The following is a 21,201-nucleotide window of genomic DNA, read 5'->3' as shown; positions in this document are numbered from 1 at the left end:
AATTTTAACTCTAAGTAGGGAAGGCAACTTGTTCAGTGGGATATGCATTGCCAACCAGTTTCTATGTTTCTAAGGTAACAACTGTTAATGTGTAATGGAAAGCTGATGCCTTCACTACCTCTGCTCTTGTCCTGCTTACTTCACAGTTAACTAATAAATTAATTATTAGTGTCTGGGTCTCAGTGTGATCCCAGATTACATTTCCTACCACTGAATAATAATTACTGAAAAGCAGGGGAAAATGTGATTCTATTTTGAATCGTTAAATACATTTTGAGGGAAGACAAATGGTAAATGAAAAAACTACAACTGGACCCTTCAATTTCTTTCATCCACTTATTTTACACAAAGCTCTATATACACAATGGTCTTTATTAGGAATTTATCTGCTCATGTTCTCAATGCTCATATGCTTATAAATTATTCTGACTATTTTTTACATCCTCTCTCTTCCTCCTCAAAAGATTTGTAAAGAAAAACTAAGTTCTTCTCATTCAGGATCTGGTCTCCTCAATACAGCAACAATATGAAAGTTGCACCATATTTCTTATGAAATCTTATTTCCTCTTTAAGGGAAAAGAAGAATTTATAGCTGCAACAACACACCCAAAAGAACAGACCATGAGTTCGTAGTCCTGAGTGCAGGAGCTTCCAGGGGTTGAGTAGCGATCTTGCAGTACTAGCAGATTACTGATGAGTAGAATTTGGTCAATGCTCTAACTACAACTCACAGAAAATTGTTTCCTTTTTTTCTAGACTGGCAGACTGGCTGTTAAGCTTTTTTTTTTTTTCATAGCTGTACAGACTGTACAGTCACATAGCTAGCTGTACAGTTATGAGGGCTCATTACTCTAGCGTCTCTAAATGTATCAGACATGCCTGTGCTTTTCTGAAAGATAAAAGAATTAATTCATTACTTTGCAGGACACACACACACATATGCATGTATACATGAATGGTCTAATTTCTGCTCATCATCTTTATCTGGGTGTAAGTATACAATAATAGAGACATTCAGTAATAACAGTAATTTTAATATGACTCTAGTTTGACATTAAATTCTGAATAATGCATATTTCCACATTTTATGAGACCTCCTGTTGCAGGATATGCTCTCTCCCTCTCCCAACCAAAACTAATACATTTAAAAATAAATGACTATTAAACTAAAACAGTTCTCTGAAGAACCATTACTCAGAAAGTTACAGATATATCAGTAAAAAATTATCTTTGTCATGAAACTAACTCAGTAATAGCATTAATGTATTAAGTTACTGTTTAGTTATTTCATTTAGATGCATTTCATTTTTTTTTTAAGTTTATACACATTTATTAAAATCCTTACCCTGCCTTGTTGTTGGGAGCACTCCACACAATTGACTTGGATGTTTCCATGCTTAGCACCAGGAATAATTTGCACACATTCAAAGTCATTTGCCAGAATAACAATATCGCAACCAGAACCATAAGCCTGAAATAATTTTTAAAGAAATACAATTAAAAATGTATTAAACAAATTTAATTAAATTCTTCATATAATTATTTTTTGCAAAATCCATGAAAGCACTGAAGTTTCCATCTCCATTTAAACAAGTAATGAATTTTATGTTATTATATGGAGGGCTTATTCCTCACCAATTTGGCTGAAGCAGTGGAAGGAGCAATAAGTTAAAGGCAACTCTTATGAGTTGTTCTACAACTTCCTTCAGGCCAGTGTAGGGTGCAGAGAAAGGAAAAGGAATTCAGCCAGATGATGCTTACACCTTAACAACTCACAGTCTGTGGAATAATCTGTCCTGAGAACAGATAGAAACTCTTGAAGATTTAGTAGGTTTAAAAAGCAACAGAACGCACAATAAAACAAATACTCTCTTCTTGTCTTGGAATTATATGCTTTGGCATATATTGGACAGTGGAGTGCAATACCCATTGACAAGTAATGTCTTCTGTCAGATGTTGATGGTATTACATTAAAAATGTTTACTTTACTTTGAAGAAAAATAATCTAATTAGAAGCCTTTTTTTTATTATTTTTTTAGTATTTTCCCTCCAAAATCATAACAAATGAAGGGAAATTCTGGCTGTCTGCAATGAATACATTGCTAATTTACACCCCCATATCATACTTCCCAGAATTCTTTTCAAAAAAATGAAAGTGGAGCTTAAAGACAGGTCTGGTATATAATGCTGCTGTTCCTACATATCAGAGAAAATACATTTAATATAGGAACAACCGTAGTCCATTTCTTTTTGTTACAGACTTACAGGGGCAGGAACGGGCACAGAGCTCATTTCAGAAAAGAAGTAGCTGTTACATCTTAAGGTGTTAAGTCTTCTGGGGTTTAAATCATGGCAAATAAAAACAATTAAATATATTTCCTCTAGGACTTAAGCTCTGTATGTGCCTTAACTAAAAAAGCAGTCGAACAAAAAAGGCTAATTATTATATTTTTTAAAAAATAATGTTGCTTCTTTGAGCAATGTAGCCAATATTTTACTAGTCAGGTGTATTCATTATTAAATTTGCATGTAAATTCTTAATTTTTCTCCCTCCCCGCCCCCCCCCCCCTTTTTTTTTTTTTTTTTTTTTTTAAGAGCAGTATGTGTTTATTTTCCTCAAGAATCCAGTTTCTGGGGTTTTTTTGTCAGTTTTTAAAAGTGTACTTTATTATAACACTGTGAAACAACAAAGATAGATTTATCTTGGATATATTTTATCTTGCACAATACAAACTACAGTTTAAATAATTTGCTTAAGAATGTGTTACAGAACAATTACAGCTTGCAACACTTCCCTTTGGCAGGATAGATATGTACATGTCTGCCAATTTTTCACCTGTTCCAGTGTGCCAGAATTTTCTAAAAACCCTAATCATTCCAGATGATCTGTTCCACTGAACTCCCACATTTCAGCTTAGAAAGTCCTTCTTTGCATCCATCCACTACTGAAATATTACAAAGTAAACATTATAGCTAGGAGTCTCTTTCATTAAAGTAAGTTTTCCAGTGAGTCTGATACAGCAGATAGAAATCTTTGCAACAGTTGAAGTAAGGAATGTCCCAGCTCTCAACAGTCACATTCAAATACATAAAATTGCTGCTTTGTCAGGTTAACCTGTTCCCTGCTGCTTTCATAATAATCTCCATATTACTGAGTCCTAGCCCTTTTTGTAGAAGACAATCTTATTAAAAAGGCAATCTGCATTTGTGTTACAAAAAGCGTGCAAGCAGTTGTGTGCACTTCTGTTTATCTCGGTACTATGCTATATGGTTTCTGCTCTCTAGGTTTAGAGGATTAATGTCCCCTGAAGGTCACTCAGTCCCCTAAAATAATGGTGTGAGATAACCACTGTTACTAGGCTAGACAGTTGAGGTGCCATGAGCTTCTATATGTATATCTGAACCTTCTGGGAATGAGCAACAAATGAGGAAAAGTGTTAAAAAAGAGGCTTAATTTCATGAAAGTACAGTCACTGCTAAAAAACAGAAAAAGAAACAGTAACAGCAGCAGCAAAGCAGGTACTTCACACCTCAGAAGTTAACACAGCTGAGGCAGATTACTAGATTTTATAACAGATATGCCTGAAGGCCTCTTCTTGTTAGAACATTTCCTAACACATTATATTGTTTGGGATAAATAGAAACTTTTGCTTTTAATAATTTGTTCAGAGTCACAGCTCTGAAATTAAGTCTTATTCATAAATCTTATGATGTGAAAAGTTCACTGTGTTTGCATAAATAACCTTATTGCTAGCAAAATAACCATCTCTGTCCTTGTAAAGAAGCTTATAAAAAAATGATTATTCCAGTTTCCCTTTTCTCTTTGTTATACGTTTAAATTTTGTTGCACCACTGGATGCCCACTAGTATAATCATTAACCAGGAATACAGCCTCACGTGTTTAGGTATTTCACAATCCAAAGACATCTAGGCTCAATATCTATGCACATTTTGCATGCAATCATATTCTATTTTTCTGAATACTGCTATCACAGCTCTACACTCACATGGATTGATGTGTTTCCTTATACAGCTAAATACTTACCTGAACACAAAAAGGCTGGTTTTACATATAGATGCATAAAGCAGACATACAATTGCACATGAAAAAATGCAAGCTCTGTACAAAATGCAGACTGTCTACAAGAAAAAAAAGTGACACAGTCTTGTCTTTCTGAGTCTCAAGCCTGTGACTGTTGCTCTTGGAAGATATGAGGAACTGATACTGGAGTTATTCACAATGCAAACAGGAAAGAAAAACCCCAACCACCAACACTCAACCACCAAAAGCCAGTTAGAGGCAGATTATCTATGTAACAGAATATCCTAACTGCTTCGTGATTAGGCTACCTAACTATGACAACAAGTTTGTAAGGGAATAAATTATTATTAAACTGGAATGGGTATTTTTCCAGAAAGTAGGGAAGAGAGTTGAGATTCTAAAATAAGTTTTGACAGTGAACAGAAAGGCTGCTTTTGCTTTGTTGTTCTATCTTTTTTATATTAACTATTTTGCAGAAGAAACTCCATAAAAAGTGTGGAATTCTAGCCAGGCGAGCAGATGTTCACAAGTAGGAAGGAAGGAGATGGAGATCAGAATATGAATGCACACAGGTAGGCAGGAAAATAAAGTCCTTCTGTTTCAACAATTCATCCTGAATTCTTATGTTTTCCTACTACTTAATGCAAAGGGTGAGCAATTCAGCAGGCAGTCTGCCTCACAACTGCTAAAATGAACCTATTAAAAGATGCAATTTAATCTGTTCTTTGATACAATAAAAAAGGCACTGATCCACTTCAAACTAGGACTTTAAACTTTCAGATACCCTATTTATTGATTGTTAGTATTTATAACTTTGCATGCAAATTTACAATTTAATTAAACATGATTCATTACTAACTGCAATCCTGTTAGGAACGGATATGAACATTTGACTCAGAAATAATACAGGGAAAGGGAAGGACTTCTCAACTGTAATTTCAGTATGCTTACTGGTTTTAAACTTGTGTACATATATAAATATATATATAGTTGGTTATGCATAAACCAGAACAGATCTTATACTTCTGTATTATGTGTTTGTTGACTTTCTGAAGCAAGAATATTTAGTATTTTGTTTTTTAAATTGTGTTTATATGTTTGCCTCCTTGCCTTCCCCCATTCCTCACTTCTTATAGCAACAAAGGAGTGTTTTTCTGACTAATTGGCTATTTAGCATATTTTAAACAAAGTTAAGTAAAAGAGTGGCTTACAATAGAAAATGTATACTTTTTTAAAAGAATCACCAAGATGTAGAGATCTCTTAAGTGAAATCTTATTATTGTCACTCCTGTTCTTACTTTTCCTTGCCCCTGTTCGGCACTGCACCAGCTATTGACTCAGCGTACCTAAGTGTCTTATGCCAATAGAGAGGATTTAGTCCATTAATGACCTTCAGCTCTAGATTATTTGAGTAAGTGCTGCCTCTTGGTTCTGGGGTCATTTTCTTAGTGTGGTTGTTCATTCTGAGGGCATTTTTTAGTTCTTAAAAATACATTAAGAGTATATAACTTCCTATAAAGTATGTAACTTTAAAACTTAAATTTACTTTCAGGAATACATTTATTATAATCTCTTCCTTCAAAAAATCTGTTCTTCTCTCTTTAAAACATACCCTCCACTTTTTTACTTCTATAGCATCCAAAGTTTTTGAAACTGAAAAGGTCAACATGCTCTTCTGCATTGAAAGATACTCCCATGTTTCACATGTCTAAATACAAGTTGCCCACTTGATTACTTTTATGAGTCTTTTCTAATAACTCCATATATTAACATTTTTATACTTGAACAAAACACAAATATTTCTATCAAATCATCTTTTTATTTTGTTCTTTCATTCCTTGAGCGGTAATGCAGTAGATGTATCCTACATTGACAAATAATAAAAAAGCATCATATTTAACAATGGTAATTCTTTCTTAAGAATTGAACTGGCAACACCTTCTGGAAAGTCATTTATACCACCTCAGCTCTCTGTTGCTAAAAGAATAGCAGCCACAATATTTGTGGCAACAGACTAACCATCTGCACAGCCTGGCAAGAGAAAGGGAAGAATCCGTAAACCATGCCAAAAGGAAAGATGGAAAATAAGATGCTGAAATACTATAATGGATGAGAGCAGTGCAGAAGTTTTATCTAAACAGAATTATAAGTTGTCACTGTATGAAATAAGCACAGTAAGCACCACCCACAAGGAGTATCTGCCAACCTCCATTTCTAATGTCACTGATAACTTCAAAGAGAAAATTAAATAGAATTGCAAAACTGCCAGAAAACAAGGATGACTTGCAAGATCCACAAACAACTAATAAGCTGCAGCTTGCCAATGGCTGCTCCAATTGTCAAGATATGGGACCACTGAAATGAACAGTGACAAAGCTCTAATTGAATGCAATCGCTTTCTCTATGAAGAAGCAGAACGTTGTGACCCACTCTGCATCAGTAATTTACGCTATATTCTCAGTTCTTAGATAATATGAAAACAGCGTGTGTATATAACTTTTTCAGCCTCCCATGTTTTCCTGTTTGCTTCTCTAATTTCAATGGTGAAAGCCCGAACTATCAGTCACAGAAAAAATTATTCCTTCACACAGTCTCATCTTTTTTCTTTATTATAATTTTTTTCCTTTCTATATAGAATTCTTCTCCTCTTTCTATAACACCTCTGCAAGCATGAGTAAAACAGACGGAAGTTCTCAAGCTCCACTGTGTATGTACTATAAGGGGTAAAGAGGCACTTCAAAATGGCAAATGATGAAGAAAGAGAATCTGCCAATAATGGTATTTTTAAAAAAAGTTCATAAACCTCCAAACTTAAATAAATGAATTAAAACTTGTTAAACAATTTTAATTCAGGAGGCATAGGAATTTGTTTACTATCCGTAGCTTATTGATGCCAAAACTTAGAGAGAAATTTTGCTGTACAAAAGGAGTGCTAGAAATTTTAGATAATCTCAGAAGGCCAATACAAGCTTTTAGGTTTTAATAGAGGTTTTAATTCAGGTTTTAATTAATTTATTTAAGTTTGGAGGTTTATGAACTTTTTTTTAATACCAAGTTTTTGGCATCAATAAGCTATGGATAGTAAACAAGTTCCTATGCCTTCCGATAAACAATGAACACACTTGCATTCTGAAATACTTCCAAACTCTCACCAACAGACATTTTCACTCTTCCCCTCCTGCTAAGTCTCAGTAACTTACATACATATGCTTGACACAACCTGTCAAAATAACTACAAAGAAGCGCGCTTGTAGCATGTACTGTTAGAACAGGTTTTCATAAATTGATATTTGAGACAAATTTGCAATTGAACACTTTACAATATGTTGACATACAGAGCTTCAGAGAATAAGTAGTAAGGACTCAGATATTAAGAGTCTGTAATCCAGCTCATATAAACATGACACATTGGGAAGGTACCCATATGTGAAAAGAAAAAGAATAACTGACAGGGATTTGTGAATAAGGAGTGTAAGAAGTAATTTGCAAGAAGGATGAAGGAGAGAAGTGGAAAACTCCCTACAGCAGAGAAGAAAACCTGTTCTGAATTGCTGTATCTTGTTGACAAAGCTTTGGGTGAAGACTTGGGTTTTTTTCCACTAAGGAAAAAGAAGTAAAAGTGCGAGTGTATAATGTCCTCCACAACAGTGTCTAAAATGCTCTACATAGTTCCATGCCAAGTATTTGTACTGGCATGGAAGATGCAAAGAAGCGTGTCTCCTTTTTTCAAATATGACCATTGTACACTTGAAGTATTTCACTTCCATCAGGGAAATCTTATGTACTGATACAGGTAAAATTTTATATTCCTGTTTTTCCACTAAAAACAATGTTTATATTTTCATATTTTGTGTATTTAATGACGCCTGTTACATGAAGTAAATCTTCAGTTTTCTCCTATTTGTTGGACAGGAAGCAGTTGTTGGAATTTTTATCTATACAGAATCCAATCATGTAAGTAACTGACATAGTGTGTTTAACTCCTCACTTGTGGTCACTACAAAGGAATTGGTTTCTTTTTTCTTCTTCTTCTTTTCTTTTTTCTTCTTCTTCTTTTCTTTCTTTCTTTTTTTTTTTTTTAAAAAAACTAGACTGCCCATAAAAACAGCTACAATCTATACATTCTATTCAGAGTTTCAAGGAAGGGGGGGGGAACTTGGGAAATACAAGATGTATGTCAAGATCGTTATAGGCAGATGTGGGAGCGTAGGGAGGAAAGAACACTATATGCATTTTGGATATACACACAAAACCTTTATAACAAGCTTTCATAAACTCTAGCAGGCATATTGGCGGGGAGTACCATTTGTGAACGTATTTATCTGAATCCGGCCAGCATTTTAAAAACAACAGAGAAAGGCAACTAGATCTATTTATTCATTTTATAGAGGCACTAATATTTATTTTTAGCAAGTAAAAATATTAACAGCAAAATTATTTCTTTTCTCTTTCTCATTCTCAGAATAACTAAATAACTTTCAAAGCTTGAGAAAAGTCCAGCTATGTAGAACATTATCTCAGCTCTGACTGCACTAACTTGGAATTTATAAGCCTAGCAGTATCCCCAGCAAGGAGACATTTAAAGTAGCCAAGAGCAAGCCACCAAGGAAAGGAAACAATGAAGAGGAACCAGAGGGCTACAATGTTCCTGATCAGGTCAGAAGAAAATGCATTCCTTCTCTCAGAACCCTAAGATCACTGATCTAAGCAAGTTCATCTTAGTAAGACGTTTTTCCTCAAAAACAAAAAAAGGAAAATAACTCTAAACTACTAACCAGGGAATACACATATTCAAGACACTATTCTGCTTCTAAGTGGAATAAATTTAACATGAGCGATTGACACTGTCGCAATAAAGAGAATTATCTTTGCAAAGACAACTATGATACTTTAAAGTCTACATGATGAATTGGTTATAGTGATTTTCAGCTAGTTGTTACACATTTTAAATGAATGCCCTAACATGAGCAAAACCACGAGCAAGCACATTTACACAATGGTTCCTCCACCCCAGTGCAACTCCATTTAGTGCGGGACATACTGTGTAGGTCCCCCTGAACCACCTGCCTTTTACTGTCTGCTTCCAGCTGTGTTTCAGCTGACAGATGCTAGTTCTTAAGTGTATGTCTGCAGAGTCAGGCCCTATCACAAATACAGATTCCCTCTTGCCTAAACTGCAACTCCTTCAGGATCTAAGTTAAAGCTATGGCTCCAAACAGCTCAATGGTTTGGAAATATGGAGCAAGGTCAATACGTTTTTGTCAGTGTGGATGAACAATATTTAAGGTTAGGCGCTAATGAAAGTGTCATCTGCAGTGAATGGGTAATTATGGTGCCACGGAGTATCACACAGGTGACTAATCTCCTATGCATCTGGATATAACAGCCTAAACTCTGTGCTGGTAGATGTTTTTACTGCACAGTTTATTGCAGGATTAAGGTCTGGGGCAGCAGGGAATAACACCACAAATACATAGAAACAGGAGGAAATGAGAAGAGGAAAGTCACAGCTGTGAAATATTTCTTAAAGCATACTCATCTTTTAGTTCTGTCTTTCTGGTATTACAGTAAAACTGGATGCAGCAGCCAGAGAAAAGAATGAGGTGCGTTACTATATGCAATTCCACAGTTAAAGCATGCTACCAAATGAATTTGTGTTTTTGTAAAATGTAATTTATTCTTGGAAAACTCTTGTATAAACTATAATACATCATACTCATTTTGGATGTTGTCAAAACTGCAGTGAGGTTTAACATAACATTGTATTTTATAATACCAATTGGTTGCTATTTCCAAGTTATTACAGTAAAAAGAAATACGATACTATATGAATATTTGTATACAAATACCAAAAGTAACAGAGGTCCCTTTAACATCAGTATAGCTGCACAGCAGCAGAATAAGGAAAAAAAAGAAAAGGGTTTCTGCTGACTTTTGAGCATTCATTACTAGAATTACACACCTGTGATAATCCAAAGTAAGCTATTTGACTAGTCTGCTGACTATTACACTAGACTAAAAATGATGCTCTGTATCATTCAGTTTGGCACTGGTTCATGCCAATCTTGTAACTGTTAACACAAAGCCTAATGAGACAATTTATTCCTAAATAATAAAATACTGATTAGATTATACTGTGCTGAACACCGCAGAAGCTGATCACTCGTTAAAATCATGCAAGCATTGATAAGCTAAAATAGCAACGACTGACAGTAGATGAGAAGTAAAAATAATCAGGTGATTAGAATGTATGTTGCTGGACTCTTGAAATCTGCTTGATATTTCTTTTTTCCTCTAAGAGGAGCTTTTGACACAGAGATGTGCGTTTTATTAACCGCAGCAACAGAAGCCAAACGCTCATCAGTGAGGACTGTTAAGAAGCCTGGTGCAACAGAATCCCTTCTCTTTGCAAGAGGACCACACCGTCCGCCAAAGAAAAAGGGGGGAAAAAAAGGAAAAAAACAAACCAGAAAGCGTCGAGCCGGAGACCCGCGGACGTGCCGCGCCGCGCCGCGCCCGCTACCCCACCGCAGCGGGGGCCGCCCCGGCCGCCGCCGCCCCGCAGCCGCCCGCCCGCCCGCTTCGCGCTGCGGCGCCGCAGCGCCAGACAGCGCCAGGCCGCCCCCGGGCGCCCCCCCGCGCCACGGCCGCCGCTCGCCGCCGCGGCCCCGCCCGCCCGGCCCCGCGCGCGGGCCCGCCTCGCCGCCGCCGTTACCGTGAAGGGGACGTCCTCAACGCTGCCCACCGAGTAGCAGTTGTCGCCGGGGTTGACGGCGCCCGTGAGCACCTGGTGGAGATGCATCGCGGCCGCCGCCGCCGCCGCCCCCGGGCGAGACCCGGATGGCTCCGCGCTCCCGCTCGCCTCGCGGGGCCACGGCCCTCCGCGGCGCCGCCGCGAGCGCGCGCTGCCGCCTGCGGCCGCGCGCCGCGCCTCACCGCGCGGGCGGGGCGGGGCGGGGCGGGGAGGAGGGCGGCGCACGCGCCGGGCAGCGCCTGAGTCAGGTGAGGCGCGCGCAGGCCCCGCCCCCGCCCGCGCCCGCGCCCGCGCCGCGGCGGTTGGGGGCGGTGTGGCGCGCGCGGCCGTGGGGCGCGGGGTGAGGGGGCGGCGGCGGCGGCGGCGGCGGCGGCGGGCCCGCGTGAGACCCGCCGTGAGGGGAGCGAGGCGCGCAGCGCCCCCGGGCGGGCGGTGTAGCGGGGGAAGAGCAGAGCGCGGGGGTTGAGGAGAGGGGAGGGGCGGCCCGCGCCTCGAGGTGAGAGGGGGCAGGGCGCCGCGGGGCGCGGCGAGGGCCGGGCCGGGCCGGGCCGGGCCGGGCGGCCGCCTGCCTGCCGCGGCGGAGTCTCCTCCCGGCGAGGAAAAGGCGAGAGCAGCGGGCGGCAGCCGCCCGGCCCGACACGGCGGGGGGTGGAGCGGCGCCCCCCGCGCGGCGGCTGCTGCGAGCCTCTGAGCAGCCGCGCGCCGCGCCCCTGAGGGGCCGCTTTGCCCTTGGGGCGCCCCCGCGGCGGGAAGCGCCGCGCGCAGCTTCGGCCGCTCGCGGGAGCCCCGACCGGGCGGCGCCGCGCGCCCGCAGCCGGGGGGGGTCGCGCCGGGCTGGGCAGCGGGGCGGGCGTTGCACGGGGGAGCACTGCTTGGGTGTTGCGGAGGGGGAAAAATGTACGAGTGACTGCATGAAATCTCCATTTACAGGAGCTATCGTGAGAAAAGTACCATTAATTCCTACCAAAGAACGGTAAGAGCAGGTAGGGGACACCTTGTTTGATAAAAACGTTTGGTTCTGGTTTTTTGTACCTTATGTAGCCGCACAGGAATATATGAGATGTTTTTATCACATATCACATTGTAATAACTGCCTAGTACTTAGTGTTGGGAACAAAAACCTTGAAATTTGCCAGTCCTTTTCATTCTTGGAAGTGTGGAGAAGGCTGGATCTTGAAAATTTGTTGGAAGAAATTGTAAACTCTGAAGATGACGAATACTTTGCACACAGTATGTCCTGGTATAAGGAAAACACTTCTTTCCTTTTTTTTTTTTTTTTTTTTTTTTTGGTGCTAGGTGAATATGATGCTCTTGCAGTTGTACTGTTGCAGTTGACTGAGAAATGCAAGATTCACTGTGCACTGTGTTGCTTCTTGAAAGCATATGCATCTTACTGAACACGCGAGCTTATTTGGAATGTGGAGGTAAATGAAGACGTATCAAAGTTATCTTTGAATGGAAAAACACTATCATCATCATACTTGAGACTGGATCTGCTGTCATGCAAGATAATAGAAATCTTTGCTTAAAAGGAGCAGTACTTCTGGCTGGGGTGGGAGGGGAGAAAACCAGGTTGACCTTTTGATGAACTGACTACATAAAAACTATTACATAATGAACATATGCTTCTACTGATTATTATTCCATAAACTTTCTGATTCAGTGCTCTTCCATGCAAAATTTTTGCTAACTTGGAACTGAGTTTTATTTTGGGTAAGATTTTTCAAATATATTTGGTAAGAGTTGGAGGTGAAAACGGTGTTTTTTTTTTAATTAAGTGGAGCAAAGTCCAGCTAATGCTTAAAAAGACAGATGGCCTTTGAATGGATAATTAGTGTAGGCAGCTGAAATAATAAGCAGGATCACATGAGAAGAGTGTGACCTAGAGCAAAGTGTTTTTGCCTCTTTGATGTAGTAGAGCTATCTGGTTTTGACAGCAAAAAGGCTTAAGTTTAAGCAGACTACCTGCAGGATTACTTCGGTCTTCCTGAGTAACCATCATGATTAGTGAGAATTTCGGTTTTGAGCCAAGTCTTCTATTACCAAATGAGAGTAATGCTGCCAGTAACTCTTGGGCATGTACCAACTGTGGAGAAAAGTTCCATCTTTTTGTCTGGGTTGGTGATAAACTTTTCAGTGTTTGACTTCCACGAGGTACTGTAATTGGGTTGACATTTTATTATGGGAGAGAGAATGCATGTTACTCTGAAGCAAGCAAGATTCTTTTTTAAAATGAAAGTAGTGCTGAATTATAGGTTTAGTAGTAAAATTCTCTATTTTTTGGCTATAGAAACCTGTAGGCATGAGCAGCTGTGGGTTTAGAGCTTTGAGGAACAATTGTTTGGCAAGTGTCTGCAGATACAGCCTTCACATTCTTCCTGGAGGCAAGTTGTTTCACCTGAATTTTGCTTGCAGATCAAGTTGTATTTACCTTGATTGATTCCTCCTTACTAGTGATTTAAATACCTCACATTATATTATTTTTCAGTACATAACAGTGATTTTTATGTCCAAGAGCACAAAACCACCTTGTCTCCTTATCCCCCAAAAAACAACAAAAAAACAAAACAGAAAAAAACCCAAGCCCCCCAAAAACCCACTAAAACTTGAGAGCTTTCATTCTCTTAAATTTTTCTTTTTGTTCCTGATTAGCTGATTGCCTTGTTCAATTACTCTTTTTTTCCTTAGGATTACAAAGAAAGGAAAATGCCTATAGTACCTCTACTGGAAGCTGTTTGCACAGGAATTCCCTGCTCTGGCTTGAAATTAATTGGAGTTGTGGGAGGGGAAGTTCTGTTGCTGCAAGACAGTGATTACTGGAAACAAAAGGTTTATTTTAGAACAGCACCTTAGCTGTCTTAGTTTTAAGTATATGTTAGGAATGCTGAAGGTACTTGCTCCTGGCTTTGTCTGGCAGGATGGATTAGATGACCTCTCAAGACCTTGTATGGATCATATATAAGGATGTCTGTACTAGTTTGCCTTCTGCTTCTCCAGTCTACACTGAAAGAAAAAAAAAATCTATAGCTATTTAAAGTTGAGACTTCCTTCCCACTGTTTCCAAAAAGGAGGCGGCAAAGGAAAGAAATGCAAATTTATAAAGCAGGCACTGAACCCCACTTACACTATGGAGAAATAACTTGATTCTGTTTGCTGTAGGATGAAGCATTTTCACTTGGCAAAAAAGATGGTATTGTACAAAAAGCAGAAGGAAATACATTTTGATACAGAAACCATGATTAGAATATCTGTAACTATTTCTTCTGGGTCTCTAGTGTAGACAGAGAAGGGAAGATTTTTTCCTTTCTGCAAAAGGCACGGTGGTTTATGGGAAATTAGTAAATGATTCAAAAGAATATAGTAATTTATATGCAAAGGGAAGAAATCCTAAGGCATATACAAAAGAAATGTGCTGCACACAGCCTCTGCAAAGAAAGCAAATCTCTAAAGAGACACCATGGAAGATAAATACCTATGCTGGACTGCCTTTTATTTCAAATGAAGTGCTGCATTCCAGCCTTGGTATCCTGCGACATGAGAACGGACCCGTTAGGATCACTCCTGTCAGTTTTCTATGCTGCTGAAGGCTTCTGCCTTTTAACATTATACCCCAAAGAGATGGAGAACTTTTGACCACAGTGTTTACATGATTCTGTGAAAGTTTTCTTCGTGATTCATGGTGATTGTCTCAAATCTTCACCACGTTCTTCAAAAAAATGTTTGCCTCTTTTCCTAGAGGAAAGTTAGTTACTTTTCATTTTCATGAACTCAGATTCAGCTGTTACTTGGGGAAAATTGTATGCTTCAATCTATAAGTTACATACCTCTTCTCTGCTGTTAACTTCTAAACTAGAATGAGTTTCCCTTGCTATAGCGTTATTACCATATAGGTTCAGCACAAGATTGCCCCCATATTCATCTTCATTCTTAAACTGTTGTTCATTGGATATTTCTATAGAAGACCTTAAAGACATTAACCTTTGAAGGATGGTCACTTCTTCTGTATTCCTGAAAAGCCCTTGCTACAGCACATTTTTTTGCTTAGATATTTTTAGAAGATCCTATTTATGGAAGCTGACAGTCTTACTTCCTCAAGTATCTAAATGCTGGAGACTTTCAGTAGTAGATAGGTATCTAACAATCTTCCCACAGTCTAGACCATTACTTTCCTGTAGAATAGTTGCCCAGACTTCAGTTTTGAAGGGTGGATCTGAGGGAGATGGGAAAAAAAGGAACCCAATTGATAGCATTAAAAATTGCAATTAAAATGCAACTTTTCAAGACATTTTCCGTAAAGCACAATCAGGTACTCATGAAGGAAAGAACTAATGATTAAACAGTCTAATACAATTGAGTGGTGTGGTAGTGAAAAGTACATAAAATTAAAATGGCAAAGAGGAGCTGAGGCACTTGCTTGACTTGACTGTCTCTTTCCAATGCTAAGGAAGACTGTGTAGGAGAGCTGCCTCCTCATTTTTTTCAAGAGCGCCTAAGCTTTCATTTTCTTGCCAGTGTCTTTCCTACAAGGAATCTAACTGTGGTGCCAGCTCCAGACTAACAGCGTTTTTTTGGAGGTGGGATGGGATTTTTTCCAATAAATTATTATGATGTTTGTTGTTTGTTCAGTTGTAGAACTTGGGATGCTAAGAAAACAAAGATGAAGCAAACCTAAATCACTGCTAGAAGTGATATGTGGTAAGACACTGGGCTTTAATGGCATCAGATTAAATATTAACTAGTCTTGTGACCTGAATTTATGCTGTGTACTCTCTGCTGAATACTTATGTTATATAGGAATCTAGTAAAATTAAAACAATACATTTGATGGAATCATTTTTGAGAATCTAGATCTTAATATACAGTAGGAAGAATTATTATTTTAATGGGACTGTTTTTCTTTGGAAGGAAAAATTATATTTGTGCAAATTCTGTTCTTCTGTGGATCTTGGCCTTCAGTGTGTCAGTCAAACATCTGGAAAATAGAAATAAATGCACATGGTCACTTGTGAATTCTTTGGAGAGAGTCTAAGTACACGTTCTTTAACTTCTGCTCTAAATGATGATTCGGTAGAATGATAAATGGTTGTATTGCCAGTTGCATACAAGTGATTTTCCTGACACATGAGCAAGCATACCTTATCAAACTGAGTGTTGTGAAGGCACTAGGTGTACATGAAAGACATCGTCAGAATTTTTCCAGATCATCTCTTCAATTAAAAAAACAAATGAAAAAATCCTACTCTAAGTGCTTAAACCCTGAAATCTTTCAAGAGGGGGGAAGTGAAATGGAGTCATATCATGCTGCTCCAAGAATTTAAATTCTGCATCTATCAAAGGCAAACATTCTTGTCCTTAAGGACATAATGAAAACTGTTACATGGAGTTATTTACAGTAACGGGCTCATTTCCAGAATATGGAGAGGACCAGAAACCGCCTGCTGTTACGTACTTCTGATGACAGTGTTTTCGGGCACAGACCAGGTCTGCAGCACCACCAATTTTATAAGAACCTCAAGAACAACTCTGCAATGCTGAGGAAGACATGAAATGAAAGCCCTTCTGGGGAGAAAATACTTTGGACAGACATTTGGAAAACTTGTCCTCAAGTGAAAAGTAAATGTAGGTTTGTTTTGCTTTCTCAGTAATTCTTGTACTTTTTATTTCTTCACCTTCAAAGTTGTCTTGCTGCTAATGCGTCCGAACTGAACGAGATAACTATTCTTTAATTGTACTTCCTACCCTAGAAGAAGAATCTGTAACGGAATCACTTTTTCACTGTCTTATTTCCTTTTTGCTTTTGATTCAGTACTATTCTTGAATTTTACTGGCACTTACGCAGACTTTTTAAAGTACTATACACATCTACATTTTCCTTGCTTTGTCATTCTGCCTAACCTACTTTCTGTAGGTACCTTAGTGTAGGTACCTAAATCACTAGATTCTTGAGACTGCCTGGTTTTGATAAGACTTAAGCTACACTGAGACTATTGTTATGTTAGTAATACTTCCAGAGATTGCTTTTAAAATTTTAAGTAAAAAGAACTGAGCGCTTAACATTATAGCTGTCACTTCTGTCTCCTTGAACTGCAGATGCAAATAAAGTATGAAATGATATATGGATTTAGCTGTTAAATCACTGTGAACCTTTTTTCTTCTGCAGTGTTAAAGAAAACTAACAAATATCTTTCAATGTAAAGGTGTTTTTTGAATTGAGTTAGGAGGAGGAGTGGAAATGGTATTCACATCATGTGACTTTATTTCTTTACATGCTCTGGTGAGCGTATAAACAGCACATAAAAAGCATGTATAAGCAATAGAGCTCATGCAGAGTAACTGCACTTTTTCAGACTGCCCTCTGGAAGAGCTTATCTGTTTCTTGACTCTGCAGGGAATACTGTATAAAAGGAGGTGTGTAAAATCAGACTATGAACTTGCCCCTTATGTATAACCTCACTGTACAGTGTAACTGATGTATTGTATGCCAATTGCTGAAACAAAAGTTTGATTCAGTTTTGTAATTCTTTGAGCTTCTAATCATTAACTCTTCAGTACTTATGTCAGTAGGGTAAACCTCCTGACCTGGTGGACACTCCAGAGGTGAACCATTGCTAATTAACTCAATGGCATTGTCTTGTGTTGAAAACAAGCCAATGTGTTGACACAAGGTGTGGCTTAAGCAGCTCAAAAATGTTTATTATAAGTAGTTGTAGGGCCACAAGTTTTTAACTCACTTTGTGCATTTCCAGTGAGCCTGTCAGGACAGATATGAATCATTTGAGATGGAGCACGCCAGTTATCAATAATCTTTCATACTAACATGAAGCGTCTTTCACCAATTCCAATTAGTGATGGAATTAATGTATTTTTAGAAAATGACAGAGGTCCTCTTGTCTAATAACTTTTATTAACCTGGGGAGTATAGAACTGAGCATGCATTTAGTGATAGCTGGGACTTTATGGGAGTCTGACATTCTCCTTCCCTGCCGTATTAACTAGAATAAACAGTTGGAAATTTTCAAATACCTCTGACCTGGCTGTTCTGCAGACCTAAGGATCAAAGAACTACTATGCCTCTGTAGTTCAAAACTACATTAGTACCACTTATATTGTTCAACTGGATTTTTTTTTAATCCCTTCTAAAATAGACTTAGCAAGCAGCAGCAAGCCCAAAAAGTAATCTTTCAATGAGTTAGGTTTTTAGTTACTGTTTTTTTTCTTTTCGATGAAAGAATTAATCATTTTCTGTGGTGTTTTTTAAAATATCAGAAGCAGTTTCTGCATACACTTTGCATGCACTTTGTCTCTGAGCCCAGTTAATTATAGGGCTGGGCTCTAGAGCTGTTGCCATCCTGTCTTCCTCTTCAGGTAGGTTGAGGCACATCTTTTTTGTATTACTGGGGGAATTAGTGAGCCATAACTGCAGTTGAGTTCAGTGAACTTCAGCAGAGGCTGCTTAGTTTAACACCTGCTCATAATTTGAGTCAACAGACAAACATTTCACATTTTCTTGCAGTAATACATAGAGGAGAACTTTAAAGTATGTGCACCATTTACTTGTGAATTACACTTCTGAAGTGGCATCTAAGGAGTATATTTCAGGAGCAAAATGCAATCTGGGTGTTCACATGTTGAAATAAATTGCGCATCACTTGAAGTTTCTCAGAGGTGAGGTCAAGGATGCCGCCTGTGGTCTGTGAAGCTCTATAGACTTTGTGGTTTTAAACTGGTGACTGACTTATTCATTGGGGGATTTATATTACTCGCATAAAAGCAAGTTACTGTTTACAACAAACTAAATATATTTCCTAGAAGATTATATGTAGACCAACTTAATTCTTTGTACCTTCTCTCCAGAGAATGTGAGAGGTCTACACAGAACTCTAACTAGAGATTCTCAGTGCAGAGTGTCGAGGATTGATGATTCTCAAGTCAACGTGCTGGTAAGATACATGGATGTTACTATATTCTTCAAGCTGATCTGAAGAATCCTGCAATATGCATTAAAGTGAAACTTCCTTGCATCTTCATATTATAGCATTGAGAAAATCTCTAGGATTATTCTGGGATATGAACTATTTGTTCCAATCTGACAGACAACTCTAAGGTTGTAATAGAGATGAATGCATATAAAAATCATCTTCTTGATTCCTACAACCACAAACAGGATATGAGAAGTGAGCTGAATACTAGCTGTGATTAATTATACTACATAAAGAATTCACTGAAAATGCACTCTGAATATACAGTTATATCTCTTAAAATTGAAGGTGAAATTTGAGTCCAGTTAAACCAATAGAGTATTTGCTAATGATTTGCTGAAAAGAGTGTTCAGATTTTAATTTGTGTATGTCTTTGGGGTTTTGTTGCGCTCTCCTAGCGTTCCTTCCCCCCGCCAGGGATTCCAATGTCCTGTCATTTTTTTCCCCCTCCAGCTCCCCAAACTCTTGAACTCCTTAGCCTAGTTGAAATGGATGCAGAAGTCTTTTGTGATTTTATGAAAAATCATGGCAGAGTAGAGAAGAGACACTTTAATTAGGCCCCACTGATGGAAAGGCAGCAATGAGATCCTGACGTTTTTGGCTTGTTTGGCAGGGGAGGAACTGAATGTTGATACATTCAGTTAGAGGAATTAAGTGGTATTGTATTAAGGAGAGGTGGATGTCGCAAGAGACGTGGCAGGCAGTAAGAAGGAGACTGAGGAGGGAGGGTGGTTGGGGAGGGGGTGGCAGCCTACAGGCAGGCTGCATTTGTTCTTGTGCTCATGGACTGACTCATCACACAGAAAGGGTCCTTGAGTGCTAACAGCCAAAAGCATCTGGTGACAGGTTTCTTGACCTATTTCAGTTTCTTTTGATAAACTGGTGTTACCTGCTTTTGTCCGAAAAAGAGGCAAATAATAATTTTGTAGCCGTTGAAGGCATGATGAGGAAACTTAGTTGTTCCTTATGTAAAATATAAGAATTAGCTAATACTGAGCACTCATTCACATTGACTTAATAGGAGCTACATGTGCAAAACACCTCTGACAGGCGAGGAATGCCTGCATATATTCTGAGGGTGTGCACAGGAGTAAATGAGTTAAGTGTTCATGATATTTGCCAGCAGCATGAGATGGAAACGCTGCCCACTGCATCAAACAGATCTGCCACCATCTGTTGACAAAGGTCTGCTACACTGAGAGGAGCAGAAAATTATATATTTTTCCTTCCATTAAAACTTGTGAAAAATCTTTTCTGTTCTGTTCTTTTCTGTTCTTTTTTGTTTCTGTGTTTCCCCCCCCCCCCCCCGGCTATTTTCTCTGAATTCAGGTTAAGTCTTTGTTCTTAATATTTTGGAATTTTCATAAATGTTATAACTTTAACTAAAGGAAGCCATATCTATGTAAGCGATATTTTCCCCTTTACTAATCAGCACTGGATTTTGTTTTGCTATTTTGGCAAATATATAAACTTGTAATTAAGACAACAGGCCAAGCAGTCAGTTACTTGGATCATATAATGTTTTTATAGCTTACTGATAATGCATGCAAAAGGACTCACTATAATCCTGAAGTCATAGTTATCAGGCAGTCTCTCTCTCTATATATATATGTGTAATATATATGTATCTTTTTTTAAGACCTAAGTAGATCGAGTAGAATAATGAGCAACTGCTGCCACATTTGTAACTGGTGGGTGTTTGCTATGCCATCATTCTTGGATAAATAATCTTCTTAAACTTTTTAATTTAAATTTAAAGCATTGATTATGTAGGCCAACCAAAGCTGCCTGGTAGTCTTCAGGCTACAGCCGTATCAGATAGTGTAGAATTGAAAGGTAGGATCTTAAATATCTTAAAGATCTTTGTTAGTTTAAGTAGGGCAGTGTATTCAGCAGCTTTTAACAATTATTCTCGCTATTGCGAATAGCTGTGTGCTGCATCACTGGATCATGAAAAGATCTGATGTACAGTGTATAGAATCTGTGGGTGGTGTATTTTGATGTTCAAATACTCTCTGGTTTGGTCTGTCCCCAACACCTCTGCGATGCAATAACCTGTTCTTGAGTCGTCAGCTTTCACTTAGCGAAGGAATCTGTCAGTGCTTCACTGGTGAAGTGAGCAGCAGTTGCTACCTCTTACCTTCCGCCTGCGAACCATAGAGCAGAAGGCATCCAAATTGGATGGAAGGAGTTAAGAAATTCCTTCAGTGCTTCTGGCTGCTTTTTACCAGTAGCACTGTAGTACAGCTCAGCTGTTGCTGCAGGAGTGGGTTAGGTCAGATGTGAATTTGGCCTGCTTTGTATCAAAGGGCCAAACTACCCCTGGCAGCCTCAAGAACAGCCAAGTGCTATCCCTTTTGTTCCTGAAATTGGCTCAGAGCCAGTACAAACATGAGTTCTCTCCATTATGAAGAGAAATGCCTAGG

At 38.9% G+C, this 21,201-nt stretch overlaps 1 protein-coding gene and 1 long non-coding RNA gene across 5 annotated transcripts in view; one reads left to right on the top strand and one right to left on the bottom strand.

The window, feature by feature from the left end:
- The window catches only part of DMXL2 (Dmx like 2), a 58,024-nt gene extending 47,138 nt beyond the window's left edge, over positions 1 to 10,886 (bottom strand). For all 4 annotated transcript variants that reach the window (XM_062584171.1, XM_062584174.1, XM_062584172.1 and 1 more), the window contains exons 1-2: positions 10,758 to 10,886; positions 1,346 to 1,471 (exon numbers count right to left, since the gene is read on the bottom strand). In XM_062584171.1, coding sequence (XP_062440155.1) covers positions 1,346 to 1,471; positions 10,758 to 10,844 — 213 coding nt within the window. In that variant the 5' untranslated portion in view covers positions 10,845 to 10,886. The remainder of the gene's footprint in view (positions 1 to 1,345; positions 1,472 to 10,757) is intronic.
- A 190-nt stretch (positions 10,887 to 11,076) lies between these two features.
- Positions 11,077 to 12,386, top strand: LOC134144637 (uncharacterized). The gene is made up of 3 exons (XR_009959436.1): positions 11,077 to 11,136; positions 11,727 to 11,779; positions 12,093 to 12,386. It is a non-coding gene; the product is annotated as an uncharacterized LOC134144637 (long non-coding RNA).
- The last annotated feature ends 8,815 nt before the right edge of the window (positions 12,387 to 21,201 follow it).

Source organism: Rhea pennata, chromosome 10 (genome assembly GCF_028389875.1).
Source record: "Rhea pennata isolate bPtePen1 chromosome 10, bPtePen1.pri, whole genome shotgun sequence".
In the NCBI taxonomy this organism is placed as follows: domain Eukaryota; kingdom Metazoa; phylum Chordata; class Aves; order Rheiformes; family Rheidae; genus Rhea; species Rhea pennata.
The sequence above is the reverse complement of the archived record's forward strand: the minus strand, read 5'-3'. Positions and strand labels throughout refer to the sequence as shown.